The 25,911-nt window shown below is 59.3% G+C and overlaps 2 protein-coding genes across 7 annotated transcripts in view; both read left to right on the plus strand.

Annotated features, from left to right (window-relative positions):
* ANK1 (ankyrin 1) overlaps positions 1 to 20,939 on the plus strand; it is a 36,289-nt gene extending 15,350 nt beyond the window's left edge. For 2 of the 6 annotated variants that reach the window (XM_083880612.1, XM_083880611.1), the window contains exons 10-44: positions 93 to 290; positions 367 to 465; positions 789 to 887; positions 1,108 to 1,206; positions 1,397 to 1,594; positions 1,766 to 1,864; positions 1,947 to 2,045; positions 3,147 to 3,344; positions 3,548 to 3,646; positions 4,040 to 4,138; positions 4,318 to 4,416; positions 4,530 to 4,622; positions 4,781 to 4,853; positions 5,249 to 5,272; positions 6,166 to 6,268; positions 6,559 to 6,706; positions 6,916 to 7,013; positions 7,102 to 7,326; positions 7,719 to 7,873; positions 8,048 to 8,259; positions 8,387 to 8,591; positions 8,746 to 8,842; positions 9,211 to 9,439; positions 9,622 to 9,747; positions 9,827 to 9,946; positions 10,154 to 10,238; positions 10,477 to 10,551; positions 11,019 to 11,150; positions 11,354 to 11,500; positions 13,152 to 13,704; positions 14,386 to 14,626; positions 15,997 to 16,080; positions 16,326 to 16,493; positions 16,801 to 16,922; positions 18,697 to 20,939. In XM_083880612.1, the coding sequence (XP_083736738.1) occupies positions 93 to 290; positions 367 to 465; positions 789 to 887; positions 1,108 to 1,206; positions 1,397 to 1,594; positions 1,766 to 1,864; positions 1,947 to 2,045; positions 3,147 to 3,344; positions 3,548 to 3,646; positions 4,040 to 4,138; positions 4,318 to 4,416; positions 4,530 to 4,622; positions 4,781 to 4,853; positions 5,249 to 5,272; positions 6,166 to 6,268; positions 6,559 to 6,706; positions 6,916 to 7,013; positions 7,102 to 7,326; positions 7,719 to 7,873; positions 8,048 to 8,259; positions 8,387 to 8,591; positions 8,746 to 8,842; positions 9,211 to 9,439; positions 9,622 to 9,747; positions 9,827 to 9,946; positions 10,154 to 10,238; positions 10,477 to 10,551; positions 11,019 to 11,150; positions 11,354 to 11,500; positions 13,152 to 13,704; positions 14,386 to 14,626; positions 15,997 to 16,080; positions 16,326 to 16,493; positions 16,801 to 16,899 (4,878 nt within the window). In that variant the 3' untranslated portion in view covers positions 16,900 to 16,922; positions 18,697 to 20,939. Of the gene's footprint in view, positions 1 to 92; positions 291 to 366; positions 466 to 788; positions 888 to 1,107; positions 1,207 to 1,396; positions 1,595 to 1,765; positions 1,865 to 1,946; positions 2,046 to 3,146; positions 3,345 to 3,547; positions 3,647 to 4,039; positions 4,139 to 4,317; positions 4,417 to 4,529; positions 4,623 to 4,780; positions 4,854 to 5,248; positions 5,273 to 6,165; positions 6,269 to 6,558; positions 6,707 to 6,915; positions 7,014 to 7,101; positions 7,327 to 7,718; positions 7,874 to 8,047; positions 8,260 to 8,386; positions 8,592 to 8,745; positions 8,843 to 9,210; positions 9,440 to 9,621; positions 9,748 to 9,826; positions 9,947 to 10,153; positions 10,239 to 10,476; positions 10,552 to 11,018; positions 11,151 to 11,353; positions 11,501 to 13,151; positions 13,705 to 14,385; positions 14,627 to 14,663; positions 15,831 to 15,996; positions 16,081 to 16,325; positions 16,494 to 16,800; positions 16,923 to 18,696 lie in introns of those variants that run through there. The other 4 variants (XM_083880614.1, XM_083880613.1, XM_083880615.1 and 1 more) reach the window with 4 other exon arrangements.
* Positions 20,940 to 21,558: 619 nt separating this feature from the next.
* NKX6-3 (NK6 homeobox 3) lies at positions 21,559 to 23,933 on the plus strand. The gene is made up of 3 exons (XM_083880617.1): positions 21,559 to 22,169; positions 23,207 to 23,376; positions 23,451 to 23,933. The coding sequence occupies exons 1-3, from the start codon at positions 21,791 to 21,793 to the stop codon at positions 23,679 to 23,681; spliced, it is 780 nt and encodes a 259-aa protein (XP_083736743.1). The 5' UTR covers positions 21,559 to 21,790; the 3' UTR covers positions 23,682 to 23,933.
* Positions 23,934 to 25,911: the final 1,978 nt, after the last annotated feature.

Raw genomic sequence — 25,911 nt, forward strand, 5'->3', positions numbered from 1 at the left:
TAGAGTAGTGTCTGGGGGTGCAAGGCAGGGGCTGGGTGGGGTGCCTGGACCCCCTCCCAGCCCAGCCCTGAGGCCCTGCTCCATGGTCACAGAATGGCTTGTCGCCGATCCACATGGCAGCACAGGGCGACCACCTGGACTGCGTCCGCCTGCTCCTGCAGTACAGCGCCGACATCGACGACATCACCCTGGACCACCTGACGCCACTGCACGTGGCTGCACACTGTGGACACCACCGGGTGGCCAAGCTGCTGGTGGAGAAGGGGGCAAAGCCCAACTCCCGAGCCCTGGTGAGGAAGGGCGTGTGGGCTGGACCAGGGGAGAGGGAGTGTTCCTGCAAATGACTGTCCATCTGTCTGTCTGCAGAATGGCTTCACACCCCTTCATATTGCCTGCAAGAAAAACCACATCCGCGTCATGGAGCTGCTGCTGAAGACAGGTGCCTCCATTGATGCTGTCACAGAGGTAGGTGGCTGAGCCCATCCTCAGCTCTCTTGCTTCTGCATGTACAGTGTGGGCAGCATGGCAGGATGTGATGTCCCTGTTGCTTCTGCCATACCCCAGGGACCTTTCTTGGTGCTCTTTGCAGATCAGAACCTATTTAGTCAGGCAGCATCTTCCCGAAGGGCAGGGAGATGCAGGGGAGTCAGCAGGTCCCTGTGTTTTTCCTGGAGCAGACTGGGGACTCATATTTTCTCTGTGCTGAGACCTACCCTGGGGAGAAGGATTAAGAGATATTGCCAAGGCCATAAGTCCCATTTTGATTTCTGGTCCCTTTCACTTCACAGTCAGGCCTGACCCCCCTGCATGTGGCTGCCTTCATGGGACACCTGCCCATTGTCAAGACTCTGCTGCAGCGTGGAGCCTCTCCTAATGTGTCCAATGTGGTGAGTTCCACCCTGGCTAGGGCTTTGGGAGCTTAGCTTATTGATGTTCAGTGGGATATTTTGCACCCTCTGTTCACCTGAACAGTCCCTGGTGCCCTCTGCTTTGTGCTGGCACAAGGAACAAGTAGGGGTTGCTCTCCTCTGTTCAGAGTAGAGGAATGACTGCAGGAAGGCATTTTCCCTCCTTTGGCCTTACCACTTTATCCTGTCTTTGGTGCAGAAAGTAGAGACTCCTCTACACATGGCAGCCAGAGCTGGGCACACAGATGTGGCAAAGTACCTGCTACAGAACAAAGCCAAAGCCAATGCCAAGGCCAAGGTAGGTAGAGAGGACCTGTGTGATAATCAGCTCTGGCAACAGCTGGTGCTGGTTTCTTTGCTGTCACGTGTCCAGAGTGCAGCCTACAGCCTGGGGCTGTGCAACAGTGGGAGCAGGGCTGGGACCCCTTTGGCATCGCAAAAGGGACTGGTCCAGGTCTGCCCAAACAGCTTCTTTGCCACCCTCACAGGATGACCAGACTCCTCTGCACTGTGCTGCACGCATTGGCCACACTGGCATGGTCAAACTCCTTTTGGAGAACAACGCCAACCCCAACCTGGCCACCACAGCAGGGCACACGCCCCTGCACATCACTGCCAGAGAGGGGCACATGGAAACAGCCCTGGCCCTGCTGGAAAAGGGAGCCTCACAGACCTGCATGACCAAGGTAGGCTGCTGAGTCCACTGCTGCAGAAGGCATTGCCCAGCTGGGGCAAGGCTGGGCAGGCTGGTGGCACAGTGTCCCTGTCGCAGGAGGGGCAGCCTCCTCCTGTGTTGCAGCAGGCGCCAGCACTCTCTTCATCTCTGCCACCCTGTGATGGGCTGCCTTTCTCCTCAGAAAGGATTTACCCCTCTCCACGTTGCAGCCAAGTATGGAAAGGTGGATGTGGCAGAGTTGCTGTTGGCACATGACGCTCACCCCAATGCAGCAGGGAAGGTAAGTGTTGCTTCTGTGGGAGGAGTGGTCCAGTATGGGGAGAGGCTCTGTGTCACCTGTCTGTACTCTCTCCCCACTGCAGAATGGGCTGACTCCACTGCATGTGGCTGTGCACCACAACAACCTGGAGATTGTCAAGCTGCTGCTTCCCAAGGGGAGCTCCCCACACAACTCAGCCTGGGTAAGTCTGAGCTGGGCTTCCCTGGGGATGTGGGGATGTGGTGTGTGTCCAGTGCCTGCCAGTCTGGGGGCAGCCCTGCTCCTCAGCCCTGGCACTCGGGGAATGTGTAAGTGACTGATCACCACCAGCCTCCCTCCATGTCTGCTGCTCATGCCTGTCTGTCCTCACACCACATGGAGCAGGCGGGGTGCCAGGCAGTGGTCCTGTTCCAGCAGATAGGCTGTGTCAGGGATGGTCCCTGCTAGCAGCAGGGTGGATGCTGCGTGGGGAACGTGTTTCCATGGCAAGTCCTGCAGAGCAGCGCTGCGGTCTGGCAGTTTGGGAAACCACAGGCAAATGTTTGCATGCAGCTATGAAGCAGTGAGTCAGAAAACCCACAAGCCTGTGAGTCACCCGGCTCTGCCTGAGCATGGGGAGCATCTCCCCACAGCGCACACCAGCCTTGCTTCCCATGTTGTTTGCAAAAGCTGCATCCTCAAAACAGCCAAGTGGCTGGTGGTGCCAGCCCTCCCCATCTGGCACTTTCCTGTCCCCTGTGCCGGCTGCCGGCAGACATGCTGGGCGGGCACCGGGAGCAGCGGGTACCAGCGCCAGCCCCCCGTTGTTCTGCGTCACCGGCAGCCTGCACGTCAGCCCGGGCAGCGGGTGTCGTGCCAGCTGCTCTGCTCCTGCAGCGTGGCAGCAGAGGCAGGACTCAAGGCCCTGCAGTCTCTGCCTGAATACTGATGCCGTGTATTGGGAGTTTAGCTCCACACCTCAGCCAGGCGCATTCCAGGAGGTGTGTCTGCCCCAGGTTTTTGCAGCTCCCAGAGGCTGCATACTGCTGCAGAAATTCACGTGTAGAAAACTCCAGGACAGCCCATACCAGTGGAACCTGAAGCAGGTGGTCTTTGAAACTCCTGTGCTGTCCTGGCCAGAAGAGAGGGATTTGGTGTCGGTGTCAGGGCTGGTCGCTGCCAGAGAGATGTGGGGGGGGGCATCCCTGAGCTCTGGAGGCAACTAGGAGGGGCAGACCTGGCCTGGGGAGGCAGGGTGGCACCTCTTGTCTCTTCTGGTCTGCTTGGCAGGGCTGAGCACTGCAATGAGCCTCTCTCCCTGCAGAATGGGTACACCCCCCTGCACATCGCTGCCAAGCAGAACCAGATGGAAGTGGCCAGCAGCCTGCTGCAGTATGGGGCTTCTGCAAATGCTGAGTCCATGCAGGGAGTCACTCCCCTGCACCTGGCTTCCCAGGAGGGGCATGCAGACATGGTGGCACTGCTTTTCTCCAAACAAGCTAATGGCAACCTAGGCAATAAGGTAAGTTGTCCCAGCACGTTGTGCCAGGCTGGAGGCAAACCAGCTAGCAGAGAACAGCAGTCTGGATGGTGGTCCAGGCCCCTGTGCCTCCCTGTGTTTGGGCAGCAGCACACAGTTTGCCAGGCTGGAGACCTGACAGAGTCTCTGCTGCTGGACCTGCAGTGATGGCAGTGCCACTGTGCTGAGACATCCTCTCTTTGCAGAGTGGCCTGACTCCTCTCCATCTTGTTGCCCAAGAGGGGCACGTGCTGGTTGCTGATGTTCTAGTGAAACACGGAGTCACAGTGGATGCAACGACCAGGGTAAAGTAGTGCATTGACCATGGCTTTGGTGAAACACTTGGGGGAACTACCTCTAAGCTTGCTCAGGGAAGAGTTTTCTCCTTTTCTCTTTCCTTTTCCCAAGAGACTTCCTTCTAGCAGGCATCCTTACAATTTTGCCTGTGTCCTGGGACTCTTCCTCCTATTCCCCTCACCTCTCTGGCAGGGTGATTCTTGCCTGCTCCTATAGCTCACCTCTGTACCCACAGGTACAGCATGGTTTGAAGCCCCTGCTTTGGTCTTGGGCTTTTGGGAAGCCCCTACGTCTGTGCCTCATCCTTCACACATGGGGCTTGCCTGTGGGCTGAGAATATCCAAGCCAGAAGGGCAGTAAGCAGTGGTGAGGGCAGACTGAGACCTGATCTTGTCTTTCAGATGGGCTACACCCCACTGCATGTGGCCAGCCATTATGGGAACATCAAGCTGGTGAAGTTTTTGCTGCAGCACCAAGCGGATGTCAATGCCAAGACAAAGGTACAGAGGTGTCCTGTGCTCCAAGGACCCTTCTGCCCTGGGCAACGGCATGCAGGTTGATGGGGAAGTGGAGCTGTCCCCATGCTCCAGGCATGAAGCACGGTGTGTGAGGCCTGGGGGCATTTCTGGGGCAGCAGACTTCCAAAACTAATTGCAGCACCCTCTGTCCTCCCCTGCAGCTGGGCTACACCCCCCTGCACCAAGCGGCACAGCAGGGCCACACAGACGTGGTGACGCTGCTGCTGAAGCACGGCGCGTCTCCCAATGAGATCAGCACAGTGAGTACAATGCCTCCCTGCACATCCCCACCCTGTGCCAAGCTCAGGCAGCTGCCTGAGCCGCCTGAGCTGTCCTGTGGCTGCTGCTGACCCAGTCTTTCCTCTGTGCACAGAATGGCACCACTCCCCTGGCCATCGCAAAGCGGCTTGGCTACATTTCTGTCACAGATGTGCTCAAGATTGTCACAGAGGAAACTGACCTCCCGGTGAGCCCCTGGGACCAGGATGCTGTGGAGGAGGGCTGGCACTGGGAGCAGCCTGGGAAAGGTCTGCAGCCGGGTGCCTAGCCCAGGTGTAAGGAGGGGTCTGCAGAAAGCTCTGCAGCAAAATGCTGGCTTCTTCTGACTCTGCTCTGCTCCCACAGTCAGTTGGTGACAAGCACCGCATGAGCTTCCCAGAGACTGTAGACGAGATTCTGGACGTATCGGAGGATGAAGGTGAGGGTGGGAGTTGGGTCACACTGGCTGCTGGCTGGGTCAGTGTGACAGGCAGCAGTCATGGGGATGGCACTGGTGTTCCTGCTAGAACAGGGACAGCCCCAGGGCGGGGAGCTGTGTGGGCCTTGCTGTGGTCTTGCAGAGGATGAGGGAAGCCCAGCAGACTCCTGAGGTGGCACCTCCTGGCATGGGTGCTTCCCTGCACTATGCAGGAGGGATATATCTGGACATCTCCATGATCCCATGCCCCAGGGACTGTGCAGGGAGCCCTTGGGCATGCAGAGCCCACACTGTGCCTTGCTCTGCTGGAGGGTACCACTCCCAGCCCAGCTGAAGCTGGTTTGCTCCTGGACTCTCCCACCAATACCTCACTTTTGCCTCTTCTTACTTTGCAGGCACTGCTCATGTCACAGTAATGGGTATGAAATGTGTCCCCCTGCCCCAGCTCAATGGCCTCTTTCACCCCATGGCCACTAACCATCTGCACGCCGTATCCATCTGCTAAGATTTGCTGCTGGTCTGGTGCTCTCCAGCGCCAGCCCTGCCATCCTACCTTGCCAATCCATGTCCGTGCTGCTTGCTGTGGTGTGACTGCATGAATGGGCATCCTCCCACTCAGGAGGACCCTGACTCCCTTGTCAGACCAGGCCCTGTCCATGGCAGGTGGAAGAACCTGGAACTGTGACAAACACAGGTGTCCCTCCGCAATTGCCCCGTGCCATCCTGGCCAGAGCAGGGATTAACCTGAGAGCTCAAGGGTCTCTGTGCTGCTGTGGGCCCCTCCCCATCTCTGGGGCACTCTTTCTGCCTCAGGAGGTGCTGGACACCCTCCCACAGTGCACTGGCCAGAGCTGAACTCTGATGAGCTAGTTAGCAGGTATTGATGGGACCAGTGGTCAGCATTAGCAGAGCTCTGTGCCTCCAGTCGGGTGTAGTGTTAGGGCAGCCTTCTGCAGCTCCAGTCATGCCTATGTCCCTGTCCCAGATATCAAAGTGTAAGGTGTCTCCTGCAGTCTCTGCACTATGTTTGATGCTGTGAGAAAGACCTTAGTGAGCAGCCAAATTTCCCGATGGCTTCCACAGCTCCAGTCCTGCTGTCCTGCCACATGGGCCTTGCTCTGCCAGAAGACCCTTTCTGGCAGACAGAAAAGCCCCGTGTCTGGCTGAGACCCAGGGGGCAAGTGTGTGTGTCAAGCAGTGGGAGCAGGGATGGACCCTGGCTCCAGCCCTGAGGAGGGGTGGGGGCAGAGGCTGGATATCTGTGTTCCCTTGTCCGTCTGCCTCTGCTTGCTGAGCCAGCTCTTTTTTTCAGAGGAAGAGCTGATTGCACCAAAGCCCAAGACACCTGATCTCAGAGACCAGGAAGGCAAAAGGGAGATACTGGAGTTCATGACCACAACGACACTGGAGCAAACGTAAGAGACACTGTATGGTGGGGAGGGAGCAGGTTCAGGGCACAGGACCAGCCTTATCCTGGGCTGGGCTTCCTACGGGGCACATAAGGCTCCAGGCAAGGAACAGACCACTGAGCCCTCACTGGCTGGCATGGCAGGGAAAACTGGTCAGTGTTTTCCTGGTGTTCCTGCACCAGGAAATGGGGCTGCTGCTTAGTTTGCTTTTGTCCAGTGGCCCCAGGACTCTGTGGGGGTGGGCAGGGGCGAGGTACCCTACCACTTCTGTGGCTGTCACTATCCTCTCCTGCCAGGGTGGAGTCTCCAGCTGTCCTGCAGGTCCCCTGCATCCCACCTGAAACTGTGGTGACCAAAGCTGAGGAGACTGAGCAGGTAGGACCTGTGGAGACAGAAGCTGAGCAAGTCAGCCTGCTGCATGCACCCTCGGTGTCCCCACAGGAGGTGAGCATGAGATACAGCCTGCCATGCCCTCCCCCAGGCATTCCCTGCTGGGGCAGCTCCCCCATCACCACAGGGCTCAAGTGTGTGATGGGTAATGGGCATTGACCTGGTGGTACAGGACTGTCCAGTGAGCATTGTGTGAGGGTGGGCAGGCTCAACACCCCAGATAGGACCCTTTGCCCACAGGGTCTCTTCCCTACCTTACACAGCCCTCCAAAGAGTTCGATGAGGACTCCCTGATCCCCAGCAGCCCTGCCACTGAGACCTCAGATAACATCAGCCCAGTGGCCAGCCCCGTGCACACAGGGTGAGTGCCCAGCCTGTGCAGCACATGCATGTTCTGTTCACGAGCTGACTGCAAGGTGCCCACATGCCCGTGCCTCTGTCCACTCCAGGTTCCTGGTGAGCTTCATGGTGGATGCTCGTGGCGGCTCCATGCGGGGCAGCCGGCACCACGGGCTGCGCGTGGTCATCCCGCCCCGTGCCTGTGCTGCACCCACCCGCATTACCTGCCGCCTGGTGAAGCCCCAAAAGCTACCTGCACCCCCACCACTGGCTGAGGAGGAGGGTCTGGGCAGTCGGATCATCGCACTGGGGCCTGCTGGTGCCCAGTTCCTCAGGTGAGCACAGCTGGAAACAGCAGATTGGGCTGCCCACACCAGGGTCACCCCTCAAGACTGGGAACAGATCCAGGCTCATCTGGAGGGCTTTACCATCCAAGGCAAGACCTCTGCCTATCTCTGCTTGGCAGAGGAGAGATCCCACCTCTTTTTGGGTGCAGCATGTTTCTGGCATGGGTCATTCAAGAGTAACAGAACAGTGGCAGAAAAGCCCTGAGCAGCCCTGTCCCACGAGGTGCAGAGCCCTCTTTCCCAGAGAGAGGGAGTTCAGCAGTCCTTCTTCCCCCAGCAGCTGCACAGCATGGGCAGGCACTCTGCCCAGGGCCATCCTGCAGCCTGCGTGTCCCTGTGGCAGCGTGTGGGTGCCAGTGGCCTTCCTCTGCTTTCTGCAGCCCTGTCATTGTGGAGATTCCACACTTCGCCTCATATGGACGTGGAGACCGTGAGCTGGTGGTGCTGCGCAGTGAGAATGGCTCTGTCTGGAAGGAGCACCGCAACCGCTATGAGGAGAGCTACATGGACCAGCTGCTCAACGGCATGGACGAGGGTGAGCGTGCCAGGAGGGCAGGGGCTCCACATCTGACAGCTCCCTGCAGGCAGGGCTGCAGTGGCCTGGGTGCCGGAACAGGGCTGAGTGGTGTGGTCAGTGTAGCAGGGAGGGGTGTTGAGTGACAGCCACAGGCCTGGTGTATGAGCACTGATGGCTGTGCTGCCCTTGCAGAGCTGGAGAGCCAGGAGGAGCTGGATAAGAAGAGGGTCTGCCGCATCATCACCACCGACTTCCCTCTCTACTTTGTGGTCATGTCCCGGATTTGCCAGGACTGCGATATGATTGGCCCTGAGGGAGGGTGTTTGAAAAGCACACTGGTGCCCATGGTACAGGCCACCTTCCCAGACACTGCTGTCACCAAAAGAGTCAGGCTGGCCCTGCAGGTGAGCCTTAGAGAGCCTGGCCTGGGGCCCAGACATGATTCTGCTATTAAGGGTGGGCAGCAAGGCTAGGCTGTGCCCCACCCTGAGGAAAAACCATCCCTCATGCCCATCCTTGTGCTACCCACAGGCACAGCCTGTCCCTGATGAGTTGGTGACTAAGCTGCTGGGGAACCAAGCAACCTTCAGCCCCATTGTCACAGTGGAGCCACGACGGAGGAAGTTCCACCGCCCCATTGGCCTCCGTATCCCACTGCCACCATCCTGGAAGGACAATCCTCGAGACAGTGGCGAGGGTGACACCACCAGCCTACGTCTGCTCTGCAGTGTGATTGGTGAGACTGCAGGCATGCTCTCCGTGGGGATGGGCTGGGCTGCCTCGTGGGGATGCAGCTCCAGGGAGCTCAATAAAGGAGAAAGCAAATGCCTAGGGGGTGCAGACCCCAGGCTTATGGAAAGACAGTATGGTCACCCTTGTTTCTGCTGCAGGAGGGACAGCCCAAGCCCAGTGGGAAGACATAACAGGCACCACAAAGCTGGTCTATGAAAATGAGTGTGCTAACTTTACCACCAATGTGTCTGCCAGGTGAGTCCTGGGCAAAGGTGTGCCCATCTGAGGATATCTGGTGCTCTTGGGGCCTTGCTACAGCCTTTGCCAGGAGAAGCTCCTTACCCCTGGTGCTGTGCTGCCCTATTCCTACATGGGGGGTGGTTTCCTCTAGCCTTGAGACCCCCATGCTGCCTGAGCACACTCCAGGAAACACTCATGGCAGCTGGGTGTGCAGAAGGAAGGAGGCCATTATTTGTACTTGGGTGGGTCCCCATCACAGATGGGGCTACACCTGTGTACAGAACTCTTGGGGCTTCTTCTGCAGTCCAGTTGGCTGTTGAGGAGGGTGGGGGCAGCTCCCTGGTGCCACCACCCAGCAGCACCCTGACCCAGATCTCCTGCAGGTTCTGGCTGGCTGACTGCCCACGCACAGCTGAGGCTGTGCACTTTGCCACCATGCTGTACAAGGAGCTGACAGCTGTGCCCTACATGGCCAAATTCGTGGTGTTTGCCAAGATGAATGATGCACGGGAGGGCCGGCTGCGCTGCTACTGCATGACTGATGACAAGGTTGACAAGACTTTGGAGCAGCATGAGAACTTCACTGAGGTGGCCCGCAGCAGAGACATTGAGGTTTGTCTGCAGCAGAATGTGTGGAGGGCAGCAGGGAGAGGGATAACAAAGTGAGGGGAGACTGATGCCAGTGGAAAGGCCTGGCCCTGGCCTGGCTAGGAGAGTCAGGGTTACCTGCCCCGTCCAGGAGCAGGAGAAGCAGCTCTGCACAGGGTCTGAGCATGTTTTCTGCTCCTGGTCAGGTGGTGGAGGGAATGCCTTTGCACGTCGAACTCTCAGGGAACCTGGTGCCTGTCAAGAAGGCCACTCAGCCCCGCACCTTCCTCTTCCAGTCCTTCCGGGAGAATCGTCTTGTCATCCCCATCAAGGTAATGCCAGGGTACAGGACAGGGCAGGCAGTTGGGCCCTTGCTTGTGCCAAGCCACCTAACTGGGCTCTGACACTCAGGTCCGGGACAGCAGCCGGGAAGCCAGTGGCTCCCTGTCCTTCTTGCGCAAGGCCATGAAATACGAGGACCTGCAGCATGTGCTTTGTCACCTGAACATCACCATACCACCTTGCACCAAGGTCAGTGTAGGGTCTTTGGCGCTCTGGTAGGCGGCAGCGAGGGCACATCCCTTCCCCAAGTGCAGGGACAGCCCTCACTGTCAGCTTTCTTCTTCACCTGCTCCATGTCATGCCGCTCTGGAGCTGAAGGAGGAGCAGTTGAGTCAGGGCAGAGCTGCCGCCCTCTTTTCAAGCTGTTGACCCCTCGGTTTGTCACCACTTTCACAGGGAAGCGGCAGTGATGAGCGAAGGAGGACACTGACCCCATTGTCCCTGCGGGAGCGATACAGCATTCTGAGCGAGACCAGTTTTGGTATGCAGCCTGCTGGGACCATTCCAGCCCACTCACTGCCTGCACTTGGGGTGCCCAAGCCAGTGGAAAGGCTGGGATGATCCTGTCATAGTTGCACTGACAGCAACTTCCCTTTCCCTGAAGGTTTCCTTGGTCCTGCCTGCAGGGCAGTGCTGTGCCACGGCCAGCACCCCATTCCCTTCACCACTCTGGTGCAGGGCCCTGTGCAGCTGAGCTGTGACTCCCTCTTCTCCTCCAGGCTCTCTGAGCAGCACGGACAAGGCAGACCAGAAGATGGTTGATATAGCAGAACAGCTGGGCCTCAGCTGGGCCGGTGAGTCCACTCCTGACAGTTCTGAGGATGCACAACACTCCTCAGAAAGCTGACACTTAGGGAGGCTGGAAGTGTGCTGCCAGGTGTAGGGACTGCTTTGCACTGCACCTCTGCTGGGAGCATTCCAGGGCACTGACCTGTGAACCTTCCCGTGGCTGTGCACATATTCACATGCATGGGGACCAGGCTAGGGCTTTGTTATGAGTTGTACATATTGCTGCTGTTCGTTGCAGCCACACATCCAATGGCAGAGCCCACACTTCTTAGCATAAGACCCTTTTGTGCTAGTAACAGCCAGCCTGAGCAGGGGGGCTTCAACCCCTGCCCCATCCCAGCTCCTGCATCTTCTGCTGTGTTCAGCTGTATGTAACAGAGAGTCTCTGCACTGTCCTGGCTGAGCCCTTCATAATGTCCCTGGCCTTATGGTGGGCACCAAAGGTGTGATACTGACATGGTGTTTTCCCCAGAGTTGGCACGTGAGCTGCAGTTTGGGGTGGATGACATCAACAGGATACGTGTGGAGAACCCCAACTCCCTTCTGGAGCAGAGCATAGCCTTACTCAACCTCTGGGCCAGCCGCGAGGGCAAGAATGTCAAGAGTGAGTAGTTATGGTGCCCTTTTAAAGGCACAGAAGTGGCAGGGCGACCTATGCAGAACAGTGTGTGCATCTTCAAGGATCTCTGGCTGGTTTTACAGTGGTGGTTCATGCATATCTGCCTTCCCTGCCCACCTGGAGGGTGTCTGGGGCATGGCTGTGTCTCCCCAAGTGACAAGTGTGCTGACACCATCTTCCCCCTGCAGTTGAGAACCTGTACACGGCACTGAGGAACATCGACCGCAGTGAGATTGTCAACATGCTGGAGGGTTCTGGTCGGCAGAGCCGCAGCCTGAAGGGAAGCTGGCGCTACTCGGACAGAGACTACTCCCTCTCACCATCCCAGATGAATGGTGAGCCCCAGCTTCTGGCAGAGAATGCAAGAGGGGACTGGGGGCACAGTCTGCAGAGATTGGGGCTGGTGTCTTGCCTGACTGGGTTGCACCCACTGAGAACTGAGTGGGCACGAGGCATTGCCTGGTAGATGTGGCCCCTTCACAGGGGTTCATGCTGCAGAAAGCTTGGCTCTGCCATACTGCTTTCTCAGAAAGTCTCCACGTGGGAGTGACGTGTGTTCCTTATCCTAATGTGCCAGTGAGAGGTGCCTCTGGCTGTGCAAGCTGATCAGTGGCCAGGGAGCTCACTGAGTCCTGGCTGTACAAATGTGGTGGTGTGCCTGGGCTGGGTCTGAGGCAGAGTGTGCCTGGATGTGGGGAAACAGCCAGAGTCAGCTGTGGCATATGATGCTGGGGAGCCAGCACACCAGACAGGGGCAGGGCTTTGTGCTGCTACAGCCCTGCACTGTGGCTCTGCCCCTGCAGCGCTGGCTCATCGCTCTCTCCCTCTCTGTCTCTCCCCTTGTTCTGTTTTCTCAAACATGCCACCTAGTGCTGCCAGGTGCGGGCACTCCTGTGGGTCACTTCTTTTCACCTTTCTCCTCTGAGCTCATCCTGGCCTCTCCTTCTCTCATCTTCCACTGCCTGTCTCCACTGTCTCCACCTCAGCTAAGCCCTCTGGGAGCCGCATCCTGCTCCAGTGACTGCATGTCATCAGGGACTACCCTTCTTACAGCTGTCATGCTTGCAGGCAGCCATCCCAGGCCTTCTCCTACTGCACAGCTCCTTCCCCCGCTGGCACTGCACTGCATGCCCCTGGCCAGGCACCTGGGTGCCCATGGGTGAGGTGCCCTTTCTGTGCCAAGGGTCCCAGCTGTACCCTGTGCCTTGGCTGTGGCTGGCATTCCTGGCTGCCAGGGGAGCAGAACAGGTTCATTGCTGATCTTCATGGGTGAAGAAATGGCTCAAAGCTGAAAAAGGCAGAGCAAAGCCACCTGCATGGGTGGGAGTGCTTGGCTTAGTTGTAGTTCATGTGGATGTGTCTGAGCTGTGCATATGGCCCTGGGCAATGACACATAACAACTGCTTGTAGCCCTGGAGACACCAACAGGGTTGTAAGGCCCTGGCTGCCTTCTGCAGGGCCTTGGGGTTGCATGGCATGTTCTGGGTCCATGCTTCTCTGCTCATGGTACTTCCAACCTGCTACTCTGTGCTGTGGAGAGTGTTTGGCTTCGAGAGTTGGTGCCTGCCAGACTTGGCCACTTGAACTCCAGGCTAACTGCCAGCCAGCTGATGCTGGATGGGGGCTGTGGGCAGGGCCCAGGGGTCTGATGGAGCAGGGTAGCAAAGAGGGCACTGTGTCCTGCAGTGTGGATGGACCATCGTGTGAACACCAGGCCAGCCCTCCTCACAGGGAGGAGGCAGTCCCAGGACCTGCCCAAACCAGCCCCAGGACTTGAAGGGAGGCATGGCAGCATTTGCAGGGACTATGTGAAAGCAGCTGCTGCTGTGAGCACAGCCCTGTTCAGCCTGGCCACAGGGGGCTGTGGCATGACCATTGCTGTCCTTGGGGCAGTCATCCTCCCAGAAGCTGTTTCCCTTTTTCCCTACTGTGCTTGTGCGCGCGTGAGATGGCTGCTGGACATGATGCCTCTGTCTGCCCATATAGGTTACGCTTCACTGCAGGACGAGCTGCTGTCCCCTGCCTCCCTGCATTACACACTGCCATCCCCGCTGCGTGCCGACCAGTACTGGAATGAGGTGGCGATCATGGATGCTATCCCCATGGCTGCCACTGAGCAGGATGCCCTGATGGAGATGTCCGACATGCAGGTGTGGTCCTCGGGGCTCACCCCCTCGCTGGTGACTGCTGAGGACTCCTCTCTGGAGTGCAGCAAGGCTGAGGACTCGGATGCCACAAGCGAAGGCCGGTTCCCAGGGCAACTTCTAGCAGATGCTCATGGCCCAGACCACATGGGCTCTATGGACCTGGTTGAGGATGACACAGTGGACTCAGATGCCATGAATGGCCTGATTGACCTTCTAGAGCAGGAGGAGGGGCACAGGCCAGAGGGGAAGATGCCATCTGGTGATCATCAACCAGGGACTGGGGAGCAGGACCCGGAGAGTGAAGTCTCTTTTGTTTCAGTTCAGCAGAAGGTGCAAGCCAGGATCATGACATCACCTACCTTTAGCCATGCTGTGGAGAAGAGTGCAGACAGGTACTGCAGCCTGGGGCACCAGGGTGACCATAGTAGGGGAGCACAACTGCTTTGCCAGCTACTGCCCTGTGCTGGGCCAGCTGCAATAATCTCCCTGCTTTGCTTGCTTCCCTGCTGGTCTCCAGCTCTGGAGCCCAGGCACCTGCAGTACATAGAACAGTGGTTGGGCCAAGTGCCTCACACCTTTCTGGCAGTGCTCTGGAGGGCTCCTTGCAGAGCATCTGGAAGGGACTCCAGTCAGCCAGGCCCTGCATGTAGGTTGTAGTTACCAAAGCTAACCCTAACCTGGGCTGCCTCCTCCCACATTCCCAGTGGCACTGGACCCATGAGGTCCCTGGCAGCGCCCAGAAATACTCCACAGCATTAGACCACATTAGAGCTAGACCACACTAGACCATGAGAGCAGAGCATGCTCTTGCCTCAGACCCTGGCAGCCGAGCCTTGAGGCTGTGGGATGGGCAGGGAGTGTGGCATAGAGGTGGCCTGTGCCTTTTGTGCATCTGTGTATTTTGTGCTGCTTCTGCCAGGCGCCAGCAGTGCCGTGAGCTGGGGAGTGGAGCCAGCGCCGTGGGGTGCCTGCCGGGGCTCGGCTGGTGCTCAGGGGGCAGCACTCCATGCAAAGCTGACTGCCTCTCTCTCTCTGTCTCTCTCTCCCTATCCCTGTCCCTCTCTGGTGCCCAGGCTGAGGGACTGGAATGCAGAAGGCTCCTTTATCTCCTGCCTACAGGACCTGACAGCGGGCTCCTGGCAGGAGGGAGTCACCCGAAGGCTGCTCCCATCGCACACCACAGCCTCCGGGGCACAGGGCCAGGAGCAAGAGCAGGTCCTGATGCGGATCAGCTCTGCAGAAGACAGTGACTGGCAGCCTCAGCACCCCACAGGCGGCTGGCAGGAGGAGGCCGACAGCCGCTTCTTTGGGCAGGTGAGGGCAGGAGCAGGGGCCCAGCCCTGCAGGAGGTGGTGACCCTATGGACTGCTGCAAGGCCAGTCAGGCAGACAAGGTGCTAGCTCCTCAACTCTTCTGGCATACTTCCTGCCCCTCGGGGTGCCTCTCAGCCCAGAATAGCCTGCTGTGCTTGATACCTGAGCTCCTGCTCTCCATTTATAACCCAGTCACCCTCACAGACCTGTTCCTTATTGAGTATCTGCCCTGACTGCCAGCCCAACAGCAGCCTGGAGCCAGAAATAGAGCTGGACTGGGGGCCAGGCTGGGTGGTGGGCTTGGTGCCACGGTCACACAGAGCCAGCAGATACAGGGTGAGGAGGGCAAGAATCTTTCCCCGGACAGGGAACACACAGCTCTCCCGGCAGAAGGGCCGTGCTTGGAGGTGTCTGTTTAGCTCTGCCATGTGCGTTTCCTGTGTCAGGTGTGATTCCAATGACACCCCAAAGCCCGGGCGTTTGCTCAGGGCTTCACTTGTCCTGTGACAGAGGACTGCCCGCTCCCCTCCCACCGCAGTCAGGAGGGCAGGCTGTGGGCAGACTGACAGAGCAGAGGGACAGAGCTGTCCTGCTCTCAGACTGACAGAGCAGAGGGACAGAGCTGTCCCGCTCTCCGCCTGGCCGGAGCAGGCTGTGGGCAGACTGTGTTGGGCAGACTGACAGAGCAGAGGGACAGAACTGTCCCGCTCTCTGCCTGGCCGGGGCAGGCTGTGGGCAGACTGACAGAGCAGAGGGACAGAGCTGTCCCGCTCCCCGCCTGGCCGGGGCAGCGCTGCCCACATGACTCGGAGCGGGGCTGTCACTGCAAAGGACGCCCCACCTGCCCGCGCCCTTCTCGCCGCCCCCGGGCAGGGAGCTGCGGCAGCTCCGGTTACAGCGGGTCCCGCACCCCGGGGCGCTGCGGGGCGGGCGGGCATGGCTGGGCTCTGACAGCGGGCTCAGACCGCGGCACAGGTGCCTGCAGGATGTGGGCCTTCCTGGCCCAGCTGCTGATCGCTCTGGTGCTCCTGGCCTTCTTCCTGGTCAGCTGCCAGAACGTCATGCACATCGTCAGGGGCTCTGTCCGTTTCTTGCTCAAACACGCCCATCGTGAGCTGGACAAGGAGCTCGGGGAGAGCCAGGGGCCGGCGGATGACGAGGAGGCTCTCTCGGCCAGAGTCGTCCGCCGGCGCGTCCTGCTGAAGGTAACGGGCGGGGGAGAGACCGGCCCGGGGCAGGCGCAGGGAAAGCAGCGAAGGGTCCGGCAGGCTGGGCACGGAGGTGTGGGGTGCGTGTCAGGTGTACTGTTCTACCTGCAGAACAACTCCCCTCGCCGCCCTCACCTGCCCTGATCTCCCTCTGTCCCTGCAGGGGAACGAAGCCCTTCATCTCCCCGGAGAGCAGGTGACTGAGGAGCAGTTCACAGACGATCAAGGCAATATCATCACCAAGAAGGTGAGTAATCAGCGGCAGGATCTGGGCGAGGACAAGCCGCAGCCTTTCTCCTCTCCCCCCAGCCCTGAGCCCGGGCCATGTAGGGCAGTCTCGTCCCGCTGTCTTCGGTTACAGTCACGGCGCTTCTCCAGCCCCTGCGACAGACAGAGCTGCACACCACGGGCAGTTTAGGACCAGACTGGGTGAGGAGGGAGTCGTGGTGCCCTGGGACTGGCTGTGACACCCAGCTCTGTCGGTCTCCACAGATCATCCGGAAGGTGGTGCGTCAGCTGGGCCCCGGTGACATGGGTGACAGGCAGGAACAGGAGGAGCTGATTCTGGAGGGTTCCCTACAGGAGCCCCAAGACCTGGAGGCTGAGGATGATCACTTCATGAAATACTCCATCTTGCACCGGGATGGTCTGGGTGCCAAGGTACGGTGTGGTTCACAGCCCTGCCTTGCAGGCAGCTTGCCTGGGCCAGCACCCAGGACCCTCGGGACTTCTGCAGGACTCTCAGGCTCTGGGAGGATGTCACCCTCTGTCCATTCTTCTGCCCTGCACTCCTCTCCTGTTTCCCCTCTAAGACTTCCAGGGGCAACTCTTGCCCACTGCACCAGTCTTCTTCGCTTGGTGTTTTCTGCCTGCCAACTGACTCTACCTTTCCCTCTCCTGTCCTCTTCTCTATGTCTGTCTGTTCACCTGGGTGATGTCCTGCTTCCTGCCCCTGCGGCTGCCTCAGGAGGAGGTGCGAGTGCGTGTCCCGAAACCAGAGGTCTCTGGGGGCAGGATGGGGGCTCAGATAGTGAAACGAGCCAGCCTGAAAAGGGGGAAGCAGTGACCCCTCAAATGGCCTCTTTTGAGGTAACCCTACCTTTGCTCTTCCTTCTGTCCTGGCTCTCCATACTGCTGCCTGCACTGAGCTGCTAGTCATGCACATTCTCCTGGGGAAAGTGTGGTGGGGCTGTGCCCAGCTCTTGGCCTGCAGAGAGGGTTTGCAGCCAAAGACTGAGGGTGGGCAGCAGTGTGACCCTGCTGATCCCCTGCTCCTGGGTGCTGTGGGCACAGGATGCCCTGGTCTGCAGCAGTGCTGCAGCCAGCTGTGTGCCCAGCACCTCACTGCAGCCACAGTGCCGAGGGCTGCTACTGCAGTGACAGCGTCCTGCGTGCTCGGGCTGGTGGTCCCCAGTGACAGGGTCATGGAGTTTTAACTCCTGGTTTTGCTGGGCTACAGACAGAGGGATGGTCTGTCCAAAGCTACTCCAGGGACTAGACTGCGTTTGCATGGGGTCTTAGCAGAACTTCTCCCTTCGTGCATGAGCACTAACTGTGCAGCCTTGTGGCAGATGAGACCAGCCCTTGGAGCTGATGCCCTAGTGTCCCCCTTCCCAAGGGGCACAGCTGGGCACTGGCAGAGTTGTGGGGCAGATGAAGGGTGTCTCAGTTGTGTGGGGCTGTGCCTACTGCCTCTGCTCACAGCACTGCTCTGGGAGATGCAGCTGCTGCATCTGCCAACCACGTAGAGGAAAGCATTGAGGTCTTCTGAAGCCAGGAGAGGAGCAGGCCTTGGCAGGGTGCTGCTGGGATGCAGGGAGTGGCAGGTGCAGGGATGTGACACTTGTAGGGGCTGACAACAAGGCACCCGTCTTTGACCTAGTGTATTTCTCCCATTGATCCCCACTGAGCTCAGAATGACCCCTTAAGTCTTGTGCATTCCCTGCTGTTCCTGCCTTCGCTGTAGGGTGAGACTAGACCCGGTTAAAGGCAGGATGCTTGGCACAGCACACTTGAGCCTAGCTGCACCATTTTTCTCTGCACAGTCACTGTTGGTGTGGCAGTGCAGCACTGGGGGAAGGTGTTGCATGTGTGCTCCCCAGCTGCCCGGCACTGCCTCCTGGTAGGAGGCTGATGAGCAGGAGCAGTTGGTTCTCTAGCCTGTGCTGTGCATGCATGACTCGCTCTGTCCTTCCCCTCCCTTCTCTCTCCACTCTTAGTGGGCTCCCTGTGGGCGTATGAAAGTCAAGAGGCTTATGCTTGTGGGCACATGTTCATGCAGACCCTGTCCCCCTCTGCCTGCTCCACTCCCCAGACAGTCCCTGGCTCTGCTTCTTTCTGGGGCACTGCTCCTGTTGCTTTGCCTTTGCAGTTTTCCATGGTGCAAAAGTGGCGCAGGGTGTGCCCTGGGGAAGGTCTTCCTCACTGCTGGGAGAGGAGGGTGTAGTCAGTCACCTAGCTGAGGTCGGGGGCTCAAGGCTGGCCTCCTCCACCCCAGAACCTAGAGCAGCCGTCCCAGCTCCTTCCCAGTGCCACGCTGCAGTTGGTGCAGCTCAGCTGCTGCTTGCTGCTCTCTGCAGATGGGGCAGCACCATCAATATCACTGAAGTCATTGCTCCTAATTCCAGGCCTGCCACTTAGTGGTGCTCTGTCAGTGTCTCTCTGACACCCCCCAAAACTCATCTCATGGTTGCTTGGCAGCATGGGTGCATGTGGGACAAGCACAGTGTACAGAGGGGACTTCCCAGCCACGTACCTGGCTGCCTCCAACATTTATCCTGGATGTCCCCAACATTGATCCTGGATGTGCACCATGAATGCCTGGTAACCCTATAACATATTGTCTCTCTCTCTCTCTCTCCAGGATCACACCTCAACACCTAAACACTGAATTTCACACACGTTCTGACACATACCTGAGAAGAGAGGAGAGCAGAGAGTGGAGGGGAGCAGGGCTGGCTGTACATGTTTCTATAGGCTAATGGCATGACTTCTGTATGAGACATACTTACCGTCCTATCCGCATGACTGACTGACTGCAAGACGCATGAGCTACAGTACTTAAAACTGACGAGGGGCCTCCATCCCTGCCCTGCTGCTGCCAGGAGCCCAGAGACAGCACCACACACCAGGAGCATGCTCTCAGCTCCTTTGGAAGGCAAGAGCTGGAGTAGAAGAAAACGAGAGGGAAAAAGATTCCACCTCCGTGTCGTTGTGTGTGTAGATGCATCCCCAGTCTGAGCTCCAGCTGCAAGAGGAGAGCTGGGACAGCATGGTGCTGCTCACCACGGAAGGAAAGGTGCTTGGCCCCCCTGCAAATGCCTGTGCTGCCTCTGCTGGACTTGCTTCTCATCCCTCCCTGTGAGTGTTGGGTTTTGGGGAGGGCAGCAGTGGCCAGAGGGTGCAAGGGGAGGCTGCAGGGAGCACAGCTGCCCTGGGCAGAGGGACTGGTGCAGGGCTACCCTTCCTCTCCGCAGCACATGCCAAGTCTCCCACCAGGGCAGAGCTCTGGGCTGAGCACTGAGCTCGTTGCTTATGTTGAAAGTGTAAACTGTACAGCAATCAGCCTTGTGTATATGAACCAATAAATACTATGCAAACCCCTAGGGACACTCTAGCAGTATGTACAAAGCACTAACAGCTCTGCTCTCAAATACCTCTTCAGGCTGCAGGATGGGCAAAGCCTTTGGGATATGTGAGCAGCTCTGGTGAATGGAGCAGGAAAGGCTATAGGAGTGGGAGGGCAGCAGCCCGCCCCTGTCCTGTGCCCCTCTGCCTGAGCCTGGCCCCTTCCTGGCCTGAAGAGGAGGGGCTAAAGGTGCAGTCCCATGGCCCAGCCCCAGTTTGTGTTGGCTCCAGCTGGGTTGAAGCTGTAGGCCTGCGTTGAGGTGCTTGGGGCCCAAGGACGATGTGCAGTGAGAGAGAGCAGGGGTTGCTTGTGCCACACATGGGGTTGTGCCTAGCTCTACTCAGCACAATATCTGCTCAGGAGATGAGCCAGGATGAGCTAGCAATAGCCAACAGCCGTGCAATAGGCACCCCAGGCAAGGGCTTTGCAGGGACCCTGGCCTCCCTGCAGGGGGGGGTTATAGCCCTGATGCTGACCCTCCCGGGACCAATCCCAGAGACACGGGGGCTGCTGCCCTGGTGGCTGCATTTTCTCCAGGTGGAATCTGCTGTGGCAGCAGCCTGAGCCCCGGGGGCTGGGGCAGCCTCAGAGCAGCTGCTGTAGCAGGAGAGCAGCGCTGGGCAGAGCTGCCCAGGCAGCTCAGAGTCTGGCATAGATTGAACCTGTTGTAATACTTGACCCCAGGAGCGCAGGGTGCAGGTGGTGGCACTTGGTCCCAGGTCCCTGACCCTGTCCCTTACCTAACTGATGTGGGGACCTGGCCTTTGTAGCACAGTGATGTGGGGACCCCCTGCTCTTTCTCCTGGAAGTGGCCATGGACTTGCTTTGCAGAGTCCGAGTTTGTTCTCTGTGGCCAGGTGCAGAACAAGTGCACCTCCAGCTTCAGGCCGTGTGCTGGTGGCCTTGGCAGGGCAGCCCTGCCTTTCAGTGGGTGCACATCTGCTGGGAGAGCCCCTGGCTGCCTTGAGGCTGAGGAGAAGCCTCGCTGCAGAGACGTGACTGACCCAGCTTAGCCTTGGAGAGCAAAGCAGTCCCCTCCCCACCCCAAAGTTGAGCCATATAGGCACAGACTCTCCATCCATCACCCTTGCTGCGTACAATAACCTCCCTAGACCCACTGCAACAGCTGACTCCGTAGCATCACCCTAGAGTTGTGTGTGGGTCCAGTGCTTTGGCCTTGTGTATGCCATAGGGAATGTGCTGTGCTGCGACCGTGCCAGGCACCTGCAGTGACATTGCTTCGCGCTCAGATTGCTTGTAGGGCTGGTAGGGGGAGGCTGCACCCAACATTGAGCCTAGAGAATGCTGCAGTCTGCACACTAGAAGCTTTTTAGAAGTTTTAAAGATTACTTTTATTTTCTTTTTTTAATTGTTATGGAAACAAGCCTTTTGGATCTCCCTGTCTTAGGCCCTGATGTATAGATCATTTCCCTGTACACCAGCTATCAGATTATGAATTAATAAATAAATCAACACAGTGCCTCGTGTCTGCTTTTCCAAAGGGGGGGAAGACAGAGACCCCGGCGGCGGGGGCAGCGGTGGGAGTGGCGTCTTCTTGTGCTCTGCCGTTCCTGGGGGAGCTGAAGGGAGCGGGAACGTGCGCGCCCTCCAAGGGCTGCGGGGCCTCCCCCGGGTGGGCGAGAGGGGAAGTGTCCGTGCAGGGGATGCCACTGGGACCCCACACCGCGGGGCTGTCCCGGGGCAGCGGCGCTACTGCGGCCCCGCCGGGAGCACCGGCCCGACCGGCGCTGTCCAGCGTCCGCCCGCCCCGCTCCGGCCCTGTACCCCGTCCCGTCCCTTCCCATCACATCCCATCCCGACCCATCCCATAGTCGTGTCGTGTCGTGTCGTGTCATGTCGTATCTGTCCCGTCCCGTCCCGTCCCGTCCCGTCCATTCCTCTCCCGTCCCGTCCCGTCCCGTCCCGGGTGTTCAAAGCGCGATTTGTCTGGCCCGGGCCAATCGCGCGCCGCCGCTGAGGCGCAGCCAATGGGAGCAGCGGCCGCCGAGGCCCGGCCAATGGGAGCGCGGCGCGCAGCCCCCCGGCCAATGGGCGCGCGTTATTCTAATGCGCCTCATCTTTATCAGAGAAATGTTGGCGCTGCCCGGCCCGAGTTGGGGTCCGGGGCCCGGGTTGAGGGTCCGGGCCGGAGGCGCTCCGGGGTCACCGGGCGCTCCCCGGGTGCCCGGCCCCGCCGGGATCGCACTGCCGGGCCAGGACCCGGGCCAGCCCGGGCTCTGGGGCTCTGCAGCCCCCGGGCCATTGGTAATGGGCCAGCCGTCGCACCTCCGGGGGTCCGGGCTCTGAGGGTCGCCTCGGTGCTGGAGCCATGGATGCCAACCTGCCGGGCACCTTCCTGCTCAACGGCGCCTCGCTGGGCCCCTTCCCCGAGGCCAAGGCGCCAGTTTGCCAGTACTCAGTGCAGAGCTCCTTCTACAAGCTGGGCCCCCCCGGGCTGGGCGCGCAGCTGGCCGCGGGCACTCCGCACGGCATCTCCGACATCCTGGGCCGGCCCGCGGCGGCGCCGGGCGGCGGCCTCCTCCCGGGATACCCGCACGGGGGCGGATTTAACGGACTGAGCTCCCCGGGCGTCTATTACGGGCCGCAGGTGGGAGCGCTCCCCAAGGCCGGCGGCGAGTACCCGGCGCGGGGCCGGAGCTGCTGGGCGGAGGCGGCCCCGGAGTGGCGGGCCCGGCAGGGCGGCGGCCGTGAGTACCGGGCTCGGCGGTGGGCGGGTTTGGGTGGGGGCCACAGGTGTCGGGCACCTTGCGGAGCCTTGACCCATCGGCACCGGGGCAGGGCGGGGGGCAGGCTGTGTCTCCTCCACTGCCCTGCCCCAGGCACGGCGGGTCGGGCACCAGGCTGACCCAGGACAGGGGAAAGACCCCAGAGCCCGACCCCCGTGCCAGACCCCCGTGCCAGACCCCAGTGCCAGACCTCCTGGACTGTCAAACTGCCACAGAACTTATGGCTCAAGGGCAGGAGCAGCTCTGATGACAGATACTGTATTCTTTGCCCCCAGGCAGCCACAGCTGGCAAGGACAGGCAGAGTCCTCTGACTCACAAGTTCTCTCAGGCAGCCTCTCTGGGGTCAGTGCCTGGTTTAGTTCATGGCAGAGGGAGGCAGGATGGCCAGCCCCAGAGCCCCAGCACTGCCTTCCTGGTGGGGAGCTCTCAGGGGAATTGCAGAGCATGTCCCAGAGGGTGGGTGGGATGGGTGCATCCGCTGTGCCATGGAAGCCCCAGGAGGCTGGGTGAGGCTGCTCAGAACCTGCAGCTCTGGTCCCCTTCACCCCTTTGCAGGTGATGATTTTGGAGCAGATGGGTTAGGCAGTTTGACCATCTGCTCCTGGCACAGCTACGAGCCAAGGACCAGCTATGCCTGTCCTCTGTCATGCATCCTGCAAGGTGTGGGGGCACGGGGGACAGTGTTCCCAGCCCTGCATGGCTCCAGGGTCAGGCACTGTTGATAGAGACCCTTACCCTCTCACCACAACCACTCAGCACTGTCCTTGAAAGGAGGTGCCCAGCCTAACTCTGGCTCTGTGGGACCTGCACAGGGGGCAGCTCAGCCCCCCTGAGATGGGGATGAAGCCCTGAAGCGGGAATATAGTTTTAATTTGGAGGGAAGCAGGTGTGGAGGGACTCTTCAGTCGCTGAGGGCTGGTGAGTGTGGACAAGGGGAGAGCAGTCCAAGGCTGTGGGCTGCCAGGAGCTCACCCACTTCTCTCTTCCTCTCCTGCAGCCCCTGCTCACTTGGCTGACAGCATCCACAAGAAGAAGCACACGCGCCCAACCTTCACGGGACACCAGATCTTTGCTCTGGAGAAGACTTTTGAGCAGACCAAATACCTGGCGGGTCCAGAAAGAGCACGGCTGGCCTATTCTCTTGGCATGACTGAGTCTCAGGTGAAGGTGAGTCTGTCCCTGTGTGGCGTGGGGTGCACGGCGTGTTGGCTGCTAACTGAGCTGGGCCCGTGGGGCAACAGGTCTGGTTCCAGAACCGACGGACCAAATGGAGGAAGAAGAGTGCCCTGGAGCCCTCCTCATCCTCGCAGCGGGCGGGGGGCTCTGGCGGAGAGCGGGCGGCCTCCGAGACCGAGGACGATGAGTACAACAAGCCCCTGGACCCAGACTCGGATGACGAGAAGATCCGGCTGCTGCTGAGGAAGCACCGTGCGGCTTTCTCAATGCTGGGCCTGGGCACGCACAGCGGCTGAGCCCCCGCACAGCCTCCCCTCTGGGCTGGGGCTGACCGGCCCAGCCACCTGCATCCTGCTGGGGGTGACTCCCCTCATCAGCAGGTGCCTGGCTCTGGGGTGGGGTGGCTGACAGCTGGAGGGGGAGCATGGCTTGCAGGGCTGGGAGTAGCACTCGTGGTAGTGTCAGGTGCAGCCGTGTTATGAAATAAAGGTCCCAGTCAAGTCCTAGCACTTGTTTTGTGGGCATGTGGTTGAGGGTGGCCTTGCGAGGCTGGGCCAGAGAAGGGTTGGGGGTAGGATGTGTAGGGCAGGGTCTGCATGCCAAGCAGGGGAAGGGTCCATGCTGTAGTCCTGTGTGTGGGGCAGGAGGTGCCCTGGAGATTTTGCCAGGGTTTTCTCTGGTTTGGGCGTGTACCAGCAGCAAGAGCTGCTGGTTCAAAAGTCACGCACTGGGGCCTCTTATTGGAAGCTCTTAGCAGCAAATAAATATCATTTATCTTAACAGTGTGAGTGAGAGCCCATTCACCTGTCGGGGCTGCAGGATTGATGTGGCATCAATAGCCCCAGTGTGTTTGCCTGCCATCCTGTTGGGTCCCCCCCTGCTCTGTGCTGCACCCCTGTGCAATGGGGGCTGCACATACAGACGTGTGTGTGCACGTGGGTCTGCACACCCCCTGTTCTGGCTCCCCCGTGGCTCACCAGTGGCATGCCAGCTGTGGGTGCTGCACAGGGCCAGCTGCCCTTACCTGCTCAAGACACCAAAGGAGCTCCAGCTGGCACACACTGAAGGCCAGGCAAGATTGGCAGTTGTTCAGCCAAGAGCCAACTAAGTGCCAGCCAGGTGTGAGCAAACACGTGGGCTGTGTCTTGGAAGGAAATCGATAGCAGATAAGGTGCTGCCGGTCTATCAGGCACTGATTAGCAGCATGGCACAGGCACGGAAGGGGCAGGAATGGGGCTGGTTGAAGGGGTGCCCTTCCCTGCAGCTGCAGGCAGTACCTGCAGTGGGCTGGTGCCCGAGTCCACGCCTGGGACAGCTGAAGCTCCTGAACCACTGGGACCTTGCAGTGGCCCTGAGCACCCGCCTTGTGTGGGGCTGCAGATCATCACTGTACAACCTGGCCAGGCCTGCACTTGACTTAAAGCCCCTTCCAGTCCCTCACTGGGCTATGGGCACTTTGCAAGGAGACCTGGCTGCTCAGTGCCACTTTTCCAGCACTTAGGGGACCACTGTCCCTGCATAGGTCCCTGTCCAGCCCCTGCAGTGAGCAAGGGGATTGTAATGCTCCCCCCTCAGCCATGCAGCCCCTCCACTGCCTCCACAGGACAGATGCTGGGCCAGGACAGAGCTAATGGGCCCTTTGCAGGGACGTGGGATGGCAGGTCCCATGGAAGAACGGTGCACGGGGCTGGTGGCAGGGCTGGAAGAGGCACATCACTGTCTGTGGACAGAGCCAGCGCCCAGCGGGAGCAGCTTCCACATGGTGGGAGAAGTGAGGGGTTGCTGGTGGGATATTTTTTTAACATTTTCTAAGCTGCCCAGCTTGGCTGACAATTTTTAATGTACTAACTGCCTGGTCCAGTGAGCTGATTAATTGGTGCTGTGGAGATCAATACAAAACAGAAAATTAAAACAATTTTAAAGTGATTAAGTAGTTTAACACCTGTCTGATGCCACGTCAGGGCTGGGAGACAAATAAAGCAGGTGGCAAAGGGCCTGCTGTAGCCAGGGAGAGTGACAAATGGCTGCTGCAGCCTGGCTGCCCTGTGCATCCCCACACTGAGACAGGACCCCGAGCAGTGCTGATCCATGCAGGGTCCCAGCCTGGTAGCCAGACCTGATCCCCTCTCCTCCCTGTGCTGCCCACTGTGGCTCCCACTTTCCCACTGGCCGCTCGATGCTGCAGCAGAGCGGAGCCCCATCAGTGCTGGGGGCTCGACAGGACTCGTCAGCACTGAGCAGCAGCTCTGCCCACCCTGTGCCTGGTGCCAGGCAGCCCGGGCTGTGTGGGCAGAGCCGGGAGCCAGCTGTGCCGGGGGCGCGAGCACAGGCAGGCCAGCCTGGCAGGCAGATGGATAGCAGCTCCGCTTCAATTCCGCATCCCTTTTCTCCCAGACAAACCCCGTCGGATTTTCATAAATCAAAGCGCCACACTGTTTAATAAAAATTTATTGACTTACAAGTGATTATTTATCAAAAGGCCATTAATAGCAGCTCCGGGAATGATGTGCTACTGGGTGGTGCGTG

This window comes from Zosterops lateralis (genome assembly GCF_965231275.1).
Source record: "Zosterops lateralis genome assembly, chromosome: 30".
Classification (NCBI taxonomy): Eukaryota; Metazoa; Chordata; class Aves; order Passeriformes; family Zosteropidae; genus Zosterops; species Zosterops lateralis.

What these genes read in the sequence shown, in the direction of transcription:
- NKX6-3 (XM_083880617.1), top strand. Translation starts at nt 21,791, where the DNA reads ATGGATGCCAACCTGCCGGGCACCTTCCTGCTCAACGGCGCCTCGCTG. An exon ending in GGCCCGGCAGGGCGGCGGCC is followed by an intron (nt 22,170 to 23,206) that starts GTGAGTACCGGG and finishes CCTCTCCTGCAG; the next exon opens with CCCCTGCTCACTTGGCTGAC. An exon ending in TGACTGAGTCTCAGGTGAAG is followed by an intron (nt 23,377 to 23,450) that starts GTGAGTCTGTCC and finishes GTGGGGCAACAG; the next exon opens with GTCTGGTTCCAGAACCGACG.